Raw genomic sequence first — 15,970 nt, forward strand, 5'->3', positions numbered from 1 at the left:
ACCCAAAAACAATAAACCCAAATTCAACCTAGCCCTTCCCATAAATAAAAAATAAAAAAACCCTAGCCCTGCCCCTCTCTCAGCCTCTCAACTCTCTCTCCTCAATCCTCAAACACTACTAGTGGGTGACTAAGCCTTCGTTTTGATACCAATGAAAATTATTTCACTATTCAGCTTATTTTTTGCTACTATTCATGACCTTATTACACTTTTTGGTACTATTCATGGGCCTCATTGTATTATTTCAACTAGCTTTTACTTTTATCTACAGTACTTTCAGTAATAAGTTTTCAATTTTAGCAAAATAAACAATATCCAAACAGACCCTAAATGTAAGAGGTGATTTGTAAATTTTTCTCCTTACTTTCATTTGCCAAAGAAGACATTTGAAGCCTTAGTTATGGCCGAAACATAAGGAAAGGCCTTACATGAAATAGCATTTGAATTAGACATTGTAAAATAAATAGCATACATGCCAAATTTTGCCCAATTAATCTCAAAAAATGCTTACATCAACTTATGCAATTATTGTGCAAAATGCATACACAAGCACTGTTGTTATGCATTTTGCTTTCTTTTTCTTTTTCTTTTTTTCCTTTCTTTGTGTTTCTCAAGGATAAATGAAAAAAGTGGATGATAGTTATGGAATGTGTAGAGAGAGAAACAATTAAAAAAAATCAAGAAAATTTGATATTTAATGAAATAGATTTTTAAATAAATAATCTGATAGAGGTGTTTTGAAAAGTTATTACTCAAAAAAAAAAAAAAAAAATCTTATGCTAAAATAGACATGAGTTTTTTTGCATAAGTTGATATGAATAATCTACGAGTTTCTTATTTCATATCTCAATGAATTGTTTTAAATCCATATTTCTCAATAATAAATATATAAATAAGGACAAAGTTAGGCTATAAATTTCTACTAAAAAATTAACATGACTACATATTTTGAAATAATTGTTAAATTACATGTTCTTTATATTCGTAACACGTGTCAAATTTCATGCCAATTGAATGCTATTTACCATTCGATCTATAAACTTATTTTTAATATATAATTAAGACTACAAAAACTTGAAATTTAAATATTTTATTGATAAGATAGTTATTGATTTCTAATCTACTGTAAATTTAACAAGTACAAATGATATAAGAAAAAAAAAATGTAATCTAATGATAGATTTGTGAAAATTCACATCCAATAAAAATTATATTAAGAGTTTGTTTGGAAACTATTTATTTTGCTGAAACTGAAAACTTTTTGCTGAAAGTACCGTAGATAAAGATAAAAGTTAGTTGAAATAGTATAGTAAGACCCATGAATAGCACCAAAAAGTGCAGCAAGGCCTATGAATAGTAACAAAAATAAACTGAATAGTAAAATAATTTTCATTTATAATCTGTATTCAAACGGAGGCTAAGGTAAGTTTTTTACTTTGTCCTATAAAAATACTGGGGGAAAATTCACATTTACTTCTTATGCTATAATGACAAATCCGTTTCAAGTAGGTTGTTGATCACAAGCATTAATCTTTTCATTCTAGGTTTCACTTCCAAATGCTGAGTGGAAATAGATAATGGAGACAATTCAAGCAATAAAGATTGCCAAATGTATTTATTCTTATACATATTACATTAGCTTTAAAATTCCAATCTCCAGGTAACTGATTAAAAGCCAGAACATCTTCATTCTAGGTGCAATGTTCAAAAAATGGTAGCATCCACATAAGTATTTCAAATACAAATTTGAATAAATTTATTACCTTATAAAGTCAATAAACCCACTTGAAAAAAATTATTACAGTGCATTTCTTTGTTGTGGAAAGTATTCTATTTCCCCCACCCCACAAAAACCACCTCAGGATAAGCAAAAGCTAAAAGTAAATGCCCATTAAGCAAGTTCATCTAATCTATCAATATTCAACACCCAGACGAAAAAAGAGGGTGGAATGAAGACCGTTCAAACAAGAGAAACCCATGCATCGCATAGGTTTATGACTTTACAAATTAAACCCTAAATTAAATCAGTAGTCTAAATTTAAGGATGAGGAATTAGCAAATATACACAATAAATATTAAGTTTTACTCTCTGACCACTTGATTTGTTATATTATTAACGTGTATTTTATTGCTTGATAACGAATTAGATAATAAGACATATACATTATTAGGTAGCTTAGGTTAAAGCCCAAATAAAAATATTCGTACATTGGTAAACTGGGAACTTAAAAATCATTCCAATATCTGAATCACATCTCATATAAGACTATCCATGAGAAACAATAGCAAACTATTTTTCTTATACAAGAAGAGGGAGGGAAGGGGAGGGGGAGGACAAGAGAGACTAGGAAAAGAAAGCTGCCAAGAGTCCAGCATAATTGACTCCAGGTTACCAATTGCAAGACGGTTGGTCTCCAAACATCCAACACAAAAAGCCCACATATTTGCTTTTGTTGGCCACCATTCGTTTCGCCCCCCACCAGTCCTCAAAACATACAGAATTGTAATCAAAATGCATAGCCCCAGATGTAGATATTTTCCTCATTGCAGTGTTTATCTCCAACGTATGGAGTATCGATGTCCTCAACTAATCTACAAAATGCTTCTAGCGGGCTGTTTCTAATGATTCTGCAACCAGGCCCAACAAATAAGCCGACGCCATCATTATTTTCTATGATGGAAACTAATGCAATTTATGCACTCAGTTAAGGCACTTCTTTGTCCTTTACTAAGTATGGTAAGTATCAGTCGATCCTGCCACTAGCGCCCAATTTTGAGTGTGTCAAGCATGTTACAAAATTTTCTGGAAGTACTTAATGGACAGCAGAAGGCACATCATCTGAATCCACCCTAAGCTGAAAAAACGTACAAAAAAAATAAGGAAAATCACAGTGGCAAAGTTGATCAGATCAAAAGCTGTTTATTGAGTATACCAGCTGAAGGTGCCTCAGTAAAGCTTCATGCAATAACTTTTTGAGCTTCTCACAATGGTCTACCATGCGACTGGAACTGATTGATTCCTCAAGTTGGCACCATAGGCGCTCAATTGTTATGTATGGAAACCAAACTGCAAATGGTCTTTTCCGATTGATTATGTCTACCGGCCTCTGCAGAAGGGTAAAAGGTTGTTAATAGCTACATGTTTCAGTATGCACCCACTATATGATAATTGATAAATTGAAAAAACCATTCATGTGTACTTTTAGTTAGATGACCTATTTAATGAGTCATATAACTTATTTAAATAATACACATGAATGGTTTTATGAGTCACCATGTAATGGGTTTGAGGAGATTCTTCCAAAACAATTTGGAGGAAAACTTGGTCCAAAATGAAATTAATGAATTTGCATATTGAAAAGAAATTGCATTTTACCGCTGATGCCAATGATTCTATACAATCAAGCAACAGATTAGTAGCCTCTGTATATCGACCATAATCAACATAGAGCCGAAATAATGACGAAGGATTTGATTCTTGACCAGTCATCCCCCAGGTCCTTTCCCTTCGATTATCCTGTCACAACTCGTGTGAAAATGGTTAAGGAGGTGAAGCATAGCATAGGTTCATATCAATGCAAGAATGAGATTTAATATCCAATCTGCCCATGGAAACCCATCAATCTGATTGAAAAAATTCAAGAAAATAGCACTAACAAGGAAGGAATAAACCACATGGCAACATGTGTCCAAAAAGGTGAGTCAAATCAGGGAAAATAGAGGTTCAGAATACTCTCCCAACATGTGTCCAAGAACCCATAAAGGCAAATTGACATGGGAACAATAATCTGAGGTTCAGAATAATCTGCCAAGAATGATGCTGAGCAAGAAGAGTCTGTAAAGACAATAAGGATGGAAAATGAACAATAATTGAAATTCAGAATACTCTACCCAACCCTTATGTGATGCTGATTCAATGCATAGAATAGAACTGTTTGTAAAGACAATAAGTGGCGTAGGAACAATAATCTCAGCACTGAACAGAGTCCGTAAACTACTAGGAAAACCACCAAAAAAAAAACCCTAAGGAAATAGAATATTGAGATGAAATGTAGCACATATATTCATCAAACAAACAGAAAAAAAACATATTTTGATGGAAAAGCAACATTTCTGCAACTCAAAGAAGGTGTCCAATAGCGAGTATGGCTAATACCCTGAAGCATAGATAGACTAACAAGCTGAGACTAAAAAGTCAAAACATTTGGACTTAAGCAATGACTTCCCTGGAATTAGTCAATAATTGAAGAAAAAGAAACACCAAACTCAATGAAAGATATACGTTAGTGTAGTTTTGACAATAGTCCTATTTTCCTTTTCTTTTTGACAGTTTATCTTGTATAATGTTGCTTTTTCTTCTTATATTTGCTCATTTAACCCTTAGGGCCATCTAATGCTCTTATAACTTCGGTCCCATTTCCAAAATCAGAAACGAGAGAGAGAGAGAGAGAGAGACTAAAGATGCCCCTATGTTAATTGTTTGATAGAAAAGGTATATCAAGTTTAAAGCTATAACGCAGTTCATCACATATTTAAAACCCAGATATTCCAATTTCTAGCTAGAGAAAGTACCTTAAACATCTGAACCAGCCAAAGAGGCAATTCAATCTGAGGATCCATAGAAAGGAGGGTTTCAGCAACAATAACTGGTAATTTGGCATGAAATCCCCTATATTTTACCTGCAATTTAAAGGAGGTAAAAATAAGGTGGAAAAATAAAGGGAATAATGGTTGAGGGGTGGGGACAACTTTCATGGTTTCTTTTAACTGAGAAATTATAGACATCATCAAAGTGCTTGGGGGTTTAGGGGAGAGGGGTTTGAGTTTCAGTGTCAATAGCATACACACACACATATATAATTTCTAACCATCTCCACACACACACAAAAAAATAAACCCATCAAACAGTTATGACAAAACTTGACCCCGATAAAGGAGAGAAGCTGCAGTAAAGGCACTCTTTCAAATTCATTCAGACTTTGAGCAGAAAAACTCTTAACAAGTTTCTGACCATGAACATAGATAAACTCATTAAGTGAAAACCCATTTGTCATTTATTTATTTATTTTAAATTGAGAGCTTTAAACAAAGCTATCATTTGAGCTCTGGAATCACAATTTGATGACCTACCCACACCCAAATAGAAATATTTGCAGGACATACAATTACCTGATCCTCAGGAGCTAAAATCAAGATTTATGAAGTCCTAGTGGAGGAAATTACCAACCTGGACCCACCAACTTGCTTAAATCAATAGGTGCAGGTTGACATCACCCACTGCAAACCCCACCTTTTCTACCCACCCTGTCACTAACCAAACCCATACCAAGGATTTAAATACATGACTTATCAGAACACACTAAAATTTTCCACCCACCAACCTCATCCTAACATATCAGAGATCTACACCTTCTTCCATATAAAGCCTCATACAGTGTCATCCCAAGACTTGCTTAATAGCTATTGTTAAATGCAAATTTCACCAAGGTTGAATGATCAATCTAGCTACCTTTGAAGTCTAGGACTCAGGCTCTCAACATTTCTTCAAATATTGAATCAAACCTAAAGTTCAAATAATACTACCAAAAATTTCCTAAAAGTCAACATATTTTCAATCTCCAAAAAGAAAACAAAATAAAAGATTACACTAACAAATTTCCTATAACACAATTGTGGGCTCTGAAACACTACCCCCACAAAGTGGGCCTTGATGAGGAAGTCAAGGATTTCAGTGGGTGAGATTGTGATACTCCAAATTTGATTGGATATTGATTAAGTGTGTGTTGTGTGGGTGTGATGAGTCCTACAAAGGTTATTTACTAGGTTTTTTTTTTGATAAGTTACAAAGGTTATATACTAGGTTGATCAGGCTTTTATTAACAACTACAAGAAACCTCAATTGAACCTAGTTCCAAAAAAATTCTCTTACAAGGTTGGCAAGTTGAAATTGCTGGCTCATGAACAAAGACAATGCTAGGCACATGTAAGGGGCTTCAAATATCTCGTTCGAAAATATTACCCATCAACCACTAAAATCAGGGTTACTTCAAACACCCATTTTATGAATTCAAAATGTAAGAACGTCAAGTAAATGATAACAAACACTGTAAACATTTTAATAATATCCAGAACAACTAAAAGAATTAACCTCTGGAACAACTTAAACACCACCGGAACTTGTACTGTTTAGAGTAAGATTGCAAATAAAAAGAGAAATCAAAAAGAAAGGTAAGGGAAAAAGGACATGTTCAGAACACAGAACTTCACTGCTTTTGTTGGCATCAGATTATCAGATTGTCTGGTGCCTAGGTTAAGCCAACCAGCAATAGCAAACAAACGATAACAAGTCAATAGCAAACAAAACACATAAATATAGTATAACTCTACATGCAAAAGATTGACAGGTATATGAAATCTAGAGCTTTTTTAAAATTTATTACAAATAAAAGAGAAATCTTTGAAGGTTTAGGTGAACCTTGAAAGGCAAATTAAACTATTATAGAATGCAGAAGATACTAACAAGATAAAGCTCAAGAGTTTCCCATTGAGTATTCCGCTTAAATTGTTGAGTTGCAGGACACACATCTTGTGAAACATGAACAGCCATTTCATTCTTTGATGATGTCAACAAAAGACCATGTGTCCTGAGATCATCCCTGAAAGTCATAACTCGCCCAATGTTACTACATTGCAGATGTGTAATTCAAAAGCAAATAAAGCCCATGGATAACAAGGACAAGTCTGTTTTTACCGAACACATGAAGAATCTACTTTATTTGGACAGCATTTCAGTGACATAGCACAGAAAATTCTTTCCAGTTCCCTGAGCAAGAAAGGACCCAAGTCACATTTACAGGCATGCAAAAGGAATGAGTAATTGTAATGAAATTATGCTGCAACATAAGCACAAAACGCACCTTTTCAATCTTGAACCCTTGTAGAACCTTAAAAGAACTGTAAATGCCATATCGTACAAACTTTTCTGGACCAGAAGATCAACCAAATCTGTTGACGCATTGTAAATTTCTGCAAGAAAATAGGAAATAGTACAAATAAAAATTGATTAAAATTAGGGGAAGAAAAAGATCACTGAGAATTACTTTAAAAAAAATATAAAAAAAAATAAAAAAGAACATTGAGAATTTACTCCATGGTATAACCAATTTTTTCTTATTAGTATAACCTACTTACAGTTTTCCAACTTGATTTTTCGAAGGTGTCACTAAATCTCCCTGAACTTTGTAGTGAATTAAAAAATAATAATTTTTCAATCCAAAGTAACGGAAAAAATACATGTGACAAGCACATGACTGAACGAATAAAGAAAATGAAGACACTTCCTTATCTATATTTCAACACACTGTACATTATATTTTCCTTCTTTTTCTTCTAAATTTTACTGATAAAGAAGGGAAAAATAAAGGATAAGGAAAAAAATAATAAAAATTCAGACACATCTAGCTATTCCTGAAATTAGAGAGAGAGAGAGAGAGAGAGAAGCGGATTAAAAAAAACTCTAGATCCTTTTCTTTTAATGGTTTTGTTTCGATATTAACAATTTTAGTCTTCTATGTTTGCTAGTGTTTGAGAAGAATTCCAAGAGAAGAACAAATACAAAAATAAGTGGAAGACAAAGACAAGAAGTAAAGCTAAAGACTCCACCTCTCTCTCTCTCTCTCTCTAAACACAAAGAAATAAATAAATCTTAGATCCATTGTATTGGTGGCATTAACATGGTTAAAATTCCAGGTCCAAATCTATTTTTCTTCTACCATCTAAATAGCTCCAACACTGACACCGCTTGATCTGCCTCAGATGAAAGTGAAACAAGCAGGATTCTACGTACATGGCCACCAATACCATCATCATTGACAACACCAAGGCCATCTTTGTCAACATATGTTTTCCCTCTCTCCCCATCATCAAATAGCAGAGCCATTAAGCTTCCACTGATGCCACTGTGGCCTACTTCACCATGGCTGGTCAGTATGGTGGCTGAACCAAACTCTCTCTCTCACGCACACACATACATATACACAGAGGCAGATCACATATACTCAATTCTCTTTATTTTATATTTAGGAGAAATTATACTTTTCCACCCTAAAGTTTCACCCCGATTACACTTCACCAGCTGAACTATCAAAACGCACGATCGACCCCCAAGTTTCAAAATATATTACACTTAAGCCCTTGCCATATGTTTTGCTGTTAACTCTAATAGAATTTAGCATTGGAAGACCAATTTATCTTCAGCCGTATGTTTTGTAGAGGGGTAAATTGGTTTTTTAATACTAAATACTGTCAGAGTTAACACCATAACAAACGGTAAGGGGGACATTGAAACAGAGTTACAACTTTGGGAGGTCAATTGTGCATTTAATAGTTCAGGGAATTAAGTGTAATTGGGGTAAAAGTACAAGGTGGAAAGGTGTAATTTACCCTATTATTTATTAATTTTATATCTATGAAAGAAAACATTCTATATGTTAAGGTGCAATTTCTGGAAAGGCATTGTTTGATTGGCTTAACAAGATATCTGACTTTCAAATGTCAATTTCCATTTATCTTTGACAGAAAAATTGATATTTCATTTTAGTCCATGACCATAAGGAGAGAGAGAGAGAGAGAGAAAGAGAGAGAGAAATACTTAAAGTGGATATTCCAAAATGCATGATCATTTAACATGAAGGTATATTTTTAAAATAATAGTTTTTGACATTGTATGAACTTTTGGCCAATGATTAGGCAAAGTAAATGAATACAAGGAACAGGATTATCTGGTGATATTTATCCACAGGCAATTTCTCAATGAGAATATATAAACGAGATATCCTACGGTTTTACCAGAAAATATTCATTTGACAAAAGATGTTAAAGACTTTTACCAGTAAACGTCCATTTGACATTTGCCATTGAAAGAAAATATTCTGCTGAAGTAAGCACAAACTCATTCTCAAGTTTCTCGATATCAATATAAGACTGCCATCTTTGAGACTGAACATCATTGCTCACTGCTGTAGCAAAAAGAAGAAATATTATTGACTCAAACGAAGAAGCATAATGCACATACTAAAACTCTATAAATCTCACAGAAAGTCTACCATGAAGGATGCAAGAAAACCCATGGCAGTTATTTTGATACATCTAAGTGTATGTGTGTGATGTGGATTGAGAGGGGATTCAAATAATTGACATCTCTGTTGGAAACATCAGGAAGTACCAATTGAACAAGAGGTCAAAACATGTGGTAGTTATGAGAACAAAGATGTAAATATAAAACAAAAATTAAACCCAAAAAAAAAAAACTCTTTTTTCAATTGCTTTATTTACCCTGTTCCTCCACTTTTCTAGCCTTTTTACGAGGATAATGCTCATTGTGAAGAGAATTTCCTTCAGGCAGAGGATCAATCCAAGCATATGCAGGATGAACAAGATGCAGTGCATTGATAGCAGCAGAGAGCCCATTCAGTCTCTCTTGCAGCACAAGAGCAGTGTTCTGGTAGTCTTTCAGAGTTGCTTCACTTCTCAAACGAGCTGAATATAGGTACATGTAACCTGCTGCTCTTCGCCAGTTATGTCGATGCATTTCGAATGTGTACAGCAACTTATATAAGTTTGGCTTTGCCAATATATCAGAACGCTCTGCCTAAATATTTCAGAGCAGGAATGTCATTAACATTGATATGCAGGAACCTGAATAAGAAAGCAGATAGTTTGTTTTGCAACTAAGGGACACACCTTACGGGCAAGCTCTTGTTCTACCTTATCATTTAAGCCAATAAAGGGTAGTTGACCACCACAAAGAATCTGCCATCAATATAAAATGCATCAAACTCTCTGGTAACAGGTGGATTGGAAAATTAGTCTAATAGTGTCAAATGATGAAAATAACTAACACGGCATGGAGTGTATAAAGCCTCCTGCACCAAAGGTTGACAAATGTTGATGGAATAAGCAGAAACTGAGGTGGTATGAAGCATCAATACAGATATGGGATATGGAAACAATGCCATATGGATGTGGTGTTATGTCAATTCTTGAATATTTAGGATACGATGTGGCGGCCATACATTAATTAATTAATATATAATCACATATTTCTAAACATATATATGCAGATCTGATTTTTAGTTAAAATTTGAATACTAATAATGAAGCTATAAACAACAACAACAACAATCAAAGCCTTAGTCCCAAATTCATGTTTTACATTCATAGAGATTTGAAATTTTGAAGGTCTCCAACTTTCTGAAATACCAGACCTTTTGTTTCAATCCATTCTCCCACCCCCACACCACCAAAGGAAAAAAAATTTGTATCCATGCCATATACATGCTCTATCCCAAAAAAAAAACATTTTTTATTAGTATTCTCTATCCAAAAAAAAAAAAAAACTATTTTTTTATATGGATATGTAAGAGACAGATATCCCACCACATCCCTATGTAGCCACATCGAATATGTATCAATAATAAGCTACAGTTTAACAGGTGTTTTGAGGTGTTCATGCTTCCTAGTTGAGGAGTTTCCATATTAAATTTGTACCAAGGCATTTGGCATGTTGCAAAAAGTATTCTACCCTCCTTTCAGGCTTGCCAAAGCTTTATGGACAATTCTTTTAGCACTTTTTGAGAGACAAAACCAAGCCAATTTGTAATGCTGTTTGTCTCTCCTAAATGGATTTTGAAAATCACATCAAAGACTCTCTCTCTCTCTCTCTCATGAAGTAAAAAGAATAGTGGATACAACAGCAAAACAATAATGGAAATTTTATGATTTCGTAGAGAACCTTCATGGCACCACATTCATAAAGAACAATTATGAAACGCCTCAAGCAGATGTATTTGCTCTCCTCATCTGGATTTGTAATTATTGCACAATATGCATCATAATAGTGATTAAGATCTAATGTAAACTTGAAGACATTTGCCCAAAGTCTTCCTTTGGTAGTGGCAGTTGATTCACTTAATGGATCTCCACCTGAGTTTTCACCATTAGGACTTAGAGCTTCATCAACTTGCTCGAGAGCAGCAAGTGCAAACTGGTAAGCACCTTCACTAATATTATGTTGCTCAAAAATCTGCATTGCCCACTGATAGTAATGTAATCTCCATGCAGCATCTGATACACAACCAGCTGGGATGGGGAAAAAAGAAAATAACAAATACTTAAAAATAAATAACATAAAAAAAATATCGTCAATATGTTATAAAATATAACTAATAATTGCAATCTTTTCTGAATAAGCTCACTGAAATTAAGATGCTCAAATCCTGCTTTGTGAGACAAACTCTGCAAAGCTTGGGAAGCTCCTTTTCCTGACGATGCTCTGAACAAAAAATTCCCAATGGCAATCCAAACCATCAAGACAGGTGAGCATTTAAAACCATGAAATTAATGCAATATTTAAATTGAAGATTTGCAACCAAAACTAGTAAGACCAAAAACACAGAGAGACAGTGATAGAATATACATTTATTCCTTTATAATGTGATATACTAGTTCTTCAAATTCAAATATTTTGCTTTTCATTTATTTTTTCTGATCTTTTTTTTTTTTATAGGTAATAAGAATATTATTAAAACAAACTAAAAAACAGATGAAAGCCAATACAAGGTGTTCATGATGTGGACACCTTGTTTTTTCTGATCTTAGAAGTGAACAGTATTTGCTTTTTATAAAACATCAAGAAAATACAAATTTAAGATTAGCTCTAATTGAATGTGCAACGGTCTGTCAAAAGGGTAATAGGCACTTTAGAGTACGAGGCAAAATATAGGCGATCCTTACAAACTAAGCAGCTGCATTAATTACCTTAGGTGATCACTATTCTGCTCTGTACCAACACGCCCATAGCAAATAATGATTCCATCTTGGAATCCCCACAATTTTTTATGATGGGGATATATTCCTCTTTGTTTTCTTACATATTTTCAAGCACAATTCTTAAGACTCCATAATTCATTCCCCCAAAAAAAAAGTTTGGTTTAGATCCGTATGTATTACATAAACTCTTGTAGTTATATCATTGTATACAAACAGTACACAATTCATTTCTACCTTTCTTTTTTTATTTATAGAAGTGGATTTTTAAGTTTTTGGATAAAGCAAGCTGTGGAATGTAAAAAGACATTGGTAGGGAAACATTCTGCCTTAGGGTGAAGCACTCCAGAGAACAATGTTGGACGAACTGTAGGCGAAATGTCAGCTTGAGTAATGCATACATTGGTACGATGCCCCAAAAGCCTAATGCTATGTTTGGAAGTTTGGAGGGAGAGGAGAGTAGAGGAAAGTAGAGGGGAGGAGAATTGTTTGGATGTTTTTAAAATTAAGGGGGAGGAGAATAATTAACATTTTCATAAGTTGTAATTTTGTTGATATGATAAGAGTAAATTTGGTAATTCATTTGGTCAAACATTTCTATGCTCTACTCTCCCTCCAAATCTCTCCAATTTGGGGGATAAAAATGAGGGGTTAGAAGTAGTTAGAACCCCTCCCTTAATAAACATCCAAGTAAGGTAATTTAACTTACTCTCCTTCCTTCTACCCTACTCCCCTCTACTCTCCCTCCATCCAAACAAGCTATAAGGGTTCTTTTATAAGGTTTTCCCATGGAGAGTGAGTCAAGGTCTAAGTTCAGGCCGAAAGACATAGTCAATGGACAAGAGGTAAATATTTTTGCACTACCCTTGATCCTAAAGGCCGAGGGATGAAGGAGGCTAGGTTATTGATTGAGGATCCATAGTTAACACCAAGTGTGGTAGAGCTTATGAAGTCCACTAATGGAGTCCTTCTCTAGGATGTAAGTTTCATTAGGGGTATTCATGCTCGGGAATTAAAGGCTGTGTCGAGCTTCATGGATACCATATATGGTGCTACAGTGAAGGGGTTTGGTGAGAATAAGATGTGTTGGAAACCAAATAGAAATAAGGGGTTCATAGTTAATAATTATTATAGTCTTTTAGTGGCTCTAATGACTATTGTTTTCCATGGAAAATTATTTGGAAGCAGAAGATCCCTTCTCGAGTGGCATTCTTTGTTTGGACTGTTGCTTTAGGGAAATGCTTGATGATTGAAAATTTACGTAAAAGGAAGGTTTGGATATTGGATTGGTGTTATATGTGCAAGTGTAACGGTAAATCAGTTGACCTTCTATTTCTTCACTGTCTAGTTGCTATGGATTTGTGGTCTATGGTTTTGGGTTTATTTGGAGTAAGCAGGGTTATGCCACAGTCTGTTGTGGAGCTTCTAGCTTGCTAGCAAGGCAGATTTGATCGTTGTAGAAATGGTCATATATGGTTAATTGTTCCCCTTTGCTTAATGTGGTGTCTTTGGAAGGAAATGAATAGTGGGTGTTTTGAAGATAATGAGAGATCCATACCAAACCTCAAGCTTTTCTTCTTTAGGACTTTATTAGATTGGTTGGCTACTTTGCAAAATCAATCATTCTCTTCTTCCTTTCTTGATTTTCTTGATTCTTGTAATTTTTGTTGACCCCTTGTACACTCCCTGTGTACTAGGGTGTCCCTTTTTTGATGTCAATAAAATTTATTACTTATCCAAAAAAAAAAAAAAAAACCAAAGTTTTGGGACTCAAGTTTTGTCGTTATTATTATTTTTTTTAATGAGAACAATTTATTAGAAAGAAGTATGGCTCAAATGTAAGTGCCCTTAAAGATTTAAAATCAAACACTCATGAGGTGCAAAAAAATCAACAATAGAACTACAAGACACCCCCCCAATCAAAGTACAATATTAAAATTTAAAAAAATTTAAAAAAAAAAAAAAAAAGATCTCAAAAGCTATTCTTAATATCTTGCATAGATTACTCTTCGTTCTTTAAAATTCCAGCGAGTCCTCTCTCTCCACATAACCTTGTTTTGGTGATGTCTAAACACCCCCTCTACAAATAGTCAACAGTGTGTTACCTGACCTGTCATTACCTAAAGTACCCCAAAAGCCCTAAGTGCAATAGACCACAACTCTCTAGCTATGGCACAAACAAGAGCTCAACTGTTTTGTTACTTCCCTTACAAATTACACATCTATTAAAACCACTATCTTCCGTTTAACAAGGCTATTTACGGCCATTATGAAATTCAAAGCTGCTGTCCATACGAAGAGAGCTACCTTACATGGAAACTTACCAACCCAAATACTTTTCCCAGGAAACACAAAGTGAGGCATACATCTCAAAAACATGCATAATGGACCGAACATTAAATTTCCCTTTTCCCATTTGGATTGCAAAGCAAACAATCCTCATTCCTATCTACAACTTGTATAGAGTAAAGTAAATCCATCAACACATTCACACCTTCTAGCTACATTAAAAGTGCAAAAAGGGCACAACTCTAGGGCATGGGAGTATACAAAGAAAGAGACAAAAGATTACAAAAGAATTACAAGAGGATCATCTAAAGTTCAACGTAGCTATAAAATCCACAAGGTTCCATACGGGAAAAGTAGAGATTGATGTCCACTCATAAGGAGATTTAAGGAGCAATAATTTCAGTTGTACTAACGAATACCATAGCATCTTTTCTTCAAAAGTGTGTCAATCCACCTCTCCAAATAGTCCAAATAAGGCATAGAGGAATTGGCCTCCAAATCTCTTATTAGTATGCTTACAAATTTCCCTTTCCAACATGCTAAAAGATCAATTAGGGAGACTAATATCACCCAACTTATGATGAAGAGGCTTAGTGCTAATGGCTAGAGAGCTGCAGAATTGAACATTGAAGAAATAGGTGGCTCACAGATTCCCCATAAATACTATTCTTCTTTTTGGTAGGGGAAATACTTGTCCAATATTTGGAATTTGATTCCGTTATGTTTAATGTGGTGTCTTTCGAGGGAGCGTAATAGTCACACTTTTGAGGATGTGAAGAGCTCAAACAATCAGCTGCTTGCCTCCTTTGTTGGCACCTTGTTCGATTGGTCCTGGGTTTGGGGACTCACATCTAGTAAATCTCTCACTATGTTTATAGATTCACTTCTTTCTTGTATATAGCTGTTGTTTTTTTGTAACCTTGGCTGCTTATGTTTTTTAGCAGACCTTTTATTATACTTTTTCTTACCTATCAAAAAAATAAAATAAAAAAAAAATTCCCCAAAGCATTGGTCGAAGTTGGTCGAAGTTAACAGAGCAACCCAAGGTGAAGCTCTCACTCTCCATACGTTATTCCAAGGGAAAGATACATCCCCCATGTTCTCAACACCTTGTAATAGCTTTTAACCTGACCATAGAGTCAGCACATTGGTGTTGACAGTCAACACCTATGTTTGCTTGGAGTCTGCACCTATGGTGGGCTGGAGTTGGCACCGGACTACAGAGACAATTTCAATCGAAATCTTTGTTCATCAAAATAATCTCCCCTTTGTTAGTTATTTACATAGGAGTACTTTTTTTTTTTTTGATAAGTAGTTATTTACATAGGAGTACTAAACCCAAATTCTAATTGGAATGGGAGACCTTAATTGCCTTAGTACAAAAATAACCTTACTTTTAGAAATTATATTAATAATAACCTAATAAACTATTACAACCTAAAATAAAATATAGACTTGCAAAATTAAATAATACTAAATTAAAATATATAGCTCTTTAACTTTCCAGCATCAAATAACCTAGGGGTTAACAACTAGTCTTGCTTGAAGTTAGCACTAAGCAAAAGAGAACAAACCTAGGAGTCAACACTTGAAAGTTGGCTGGAGTAAGCACAAGACCATTGGAAGACTTCTAAAAGAAGTTTTATTAATCAAGCTGTAAACTGCCTACATAGGAATACAATAGCATACTTTCATATAGAAAAGTACAAAAATAACTTTGACTCAAGGAAATTAAACAAAATTACTAACAACCCAATCAATTCTAAAGACTGAAATTAAAATCCAATTGACCTATAAAAATATTAAAAAACTCATAAAATTAAATAAGACTAAATTAGAATTAGGGTTGGGGAAT

General features: G+C 34.3%; 1 protein-coding gene across 3 annotated transcripts in view; it reads right to left on the bottom strand.

The window, feature by feature from the left end:
• Nucleotides 1-2,143: 2,143 nt before the first annotated feature.
• LOC115962432 (nuclear pore complex protein NUP160) overlaps nucleotides 2,144-15,970 on the bottom strand; it is a 31,280-nt gene continuing 17,453 nt past the window's right edge. Inside the window, exons 15-26 of one of the 3 annotated variants that reach the window (XM_031081267.1) lie at nucleotides 11,256-11,332; nucleotides 10,793-11,139; nucleotides 9,742-9,810; nucleotides 9,334-9,649; nucleotides 8,889-9,014; nucleotides 6,918-7,026; nucleotides 6,752-6,823; nucleotides 6,521-6,656; nucleotides 4,573-4,680; nucleotides 3,377-3,517; nucleotides 2,934-3,107; nucleotides 2,144-2,855 (exon numbers count right to left, since the gene is read on the bottom strand). In XM_031081267.1, the coding sequence (XP_030937127.1) occupies nucleotides 2,814-2,855; nucleotides 2,934-3,107; nucleotides 3,377-3,517; nucleotides 4,573-4,680; nucleotides 6,521-6,656; nucleotides 6,752-6,823; nucleotides 6,918-7,026; nucleotides 8,889-9,014; nucleotides 9,334-9,649; nucleotides 9,742-9,810; nucleotides 10,793-11,139; nucleotides 11,256-11,332 (1,717 nt within the window). In that variant the 3' untranslated portion in view covers nucleotides 2,144-2,813. The other 2 variants (XM_031081266.1, XM_031081268.1) reach the window with 2 other exon arrangements.

Source organism: Quercus lobata, chromosome 10 (assembly GCF_001633185.2).
Source record: "Quercus lobata isolate SW786 chromosome 10, ValleyOak3.0 Primary Assembly, whole genome shotgun sequence".
NCBI classification, from domain to species: Eukaryota; Viridiplantae; Streptophyta; class Magnoliopsida; order Fagales; family Fagaceae; genus Quercus; species Quercus lobata.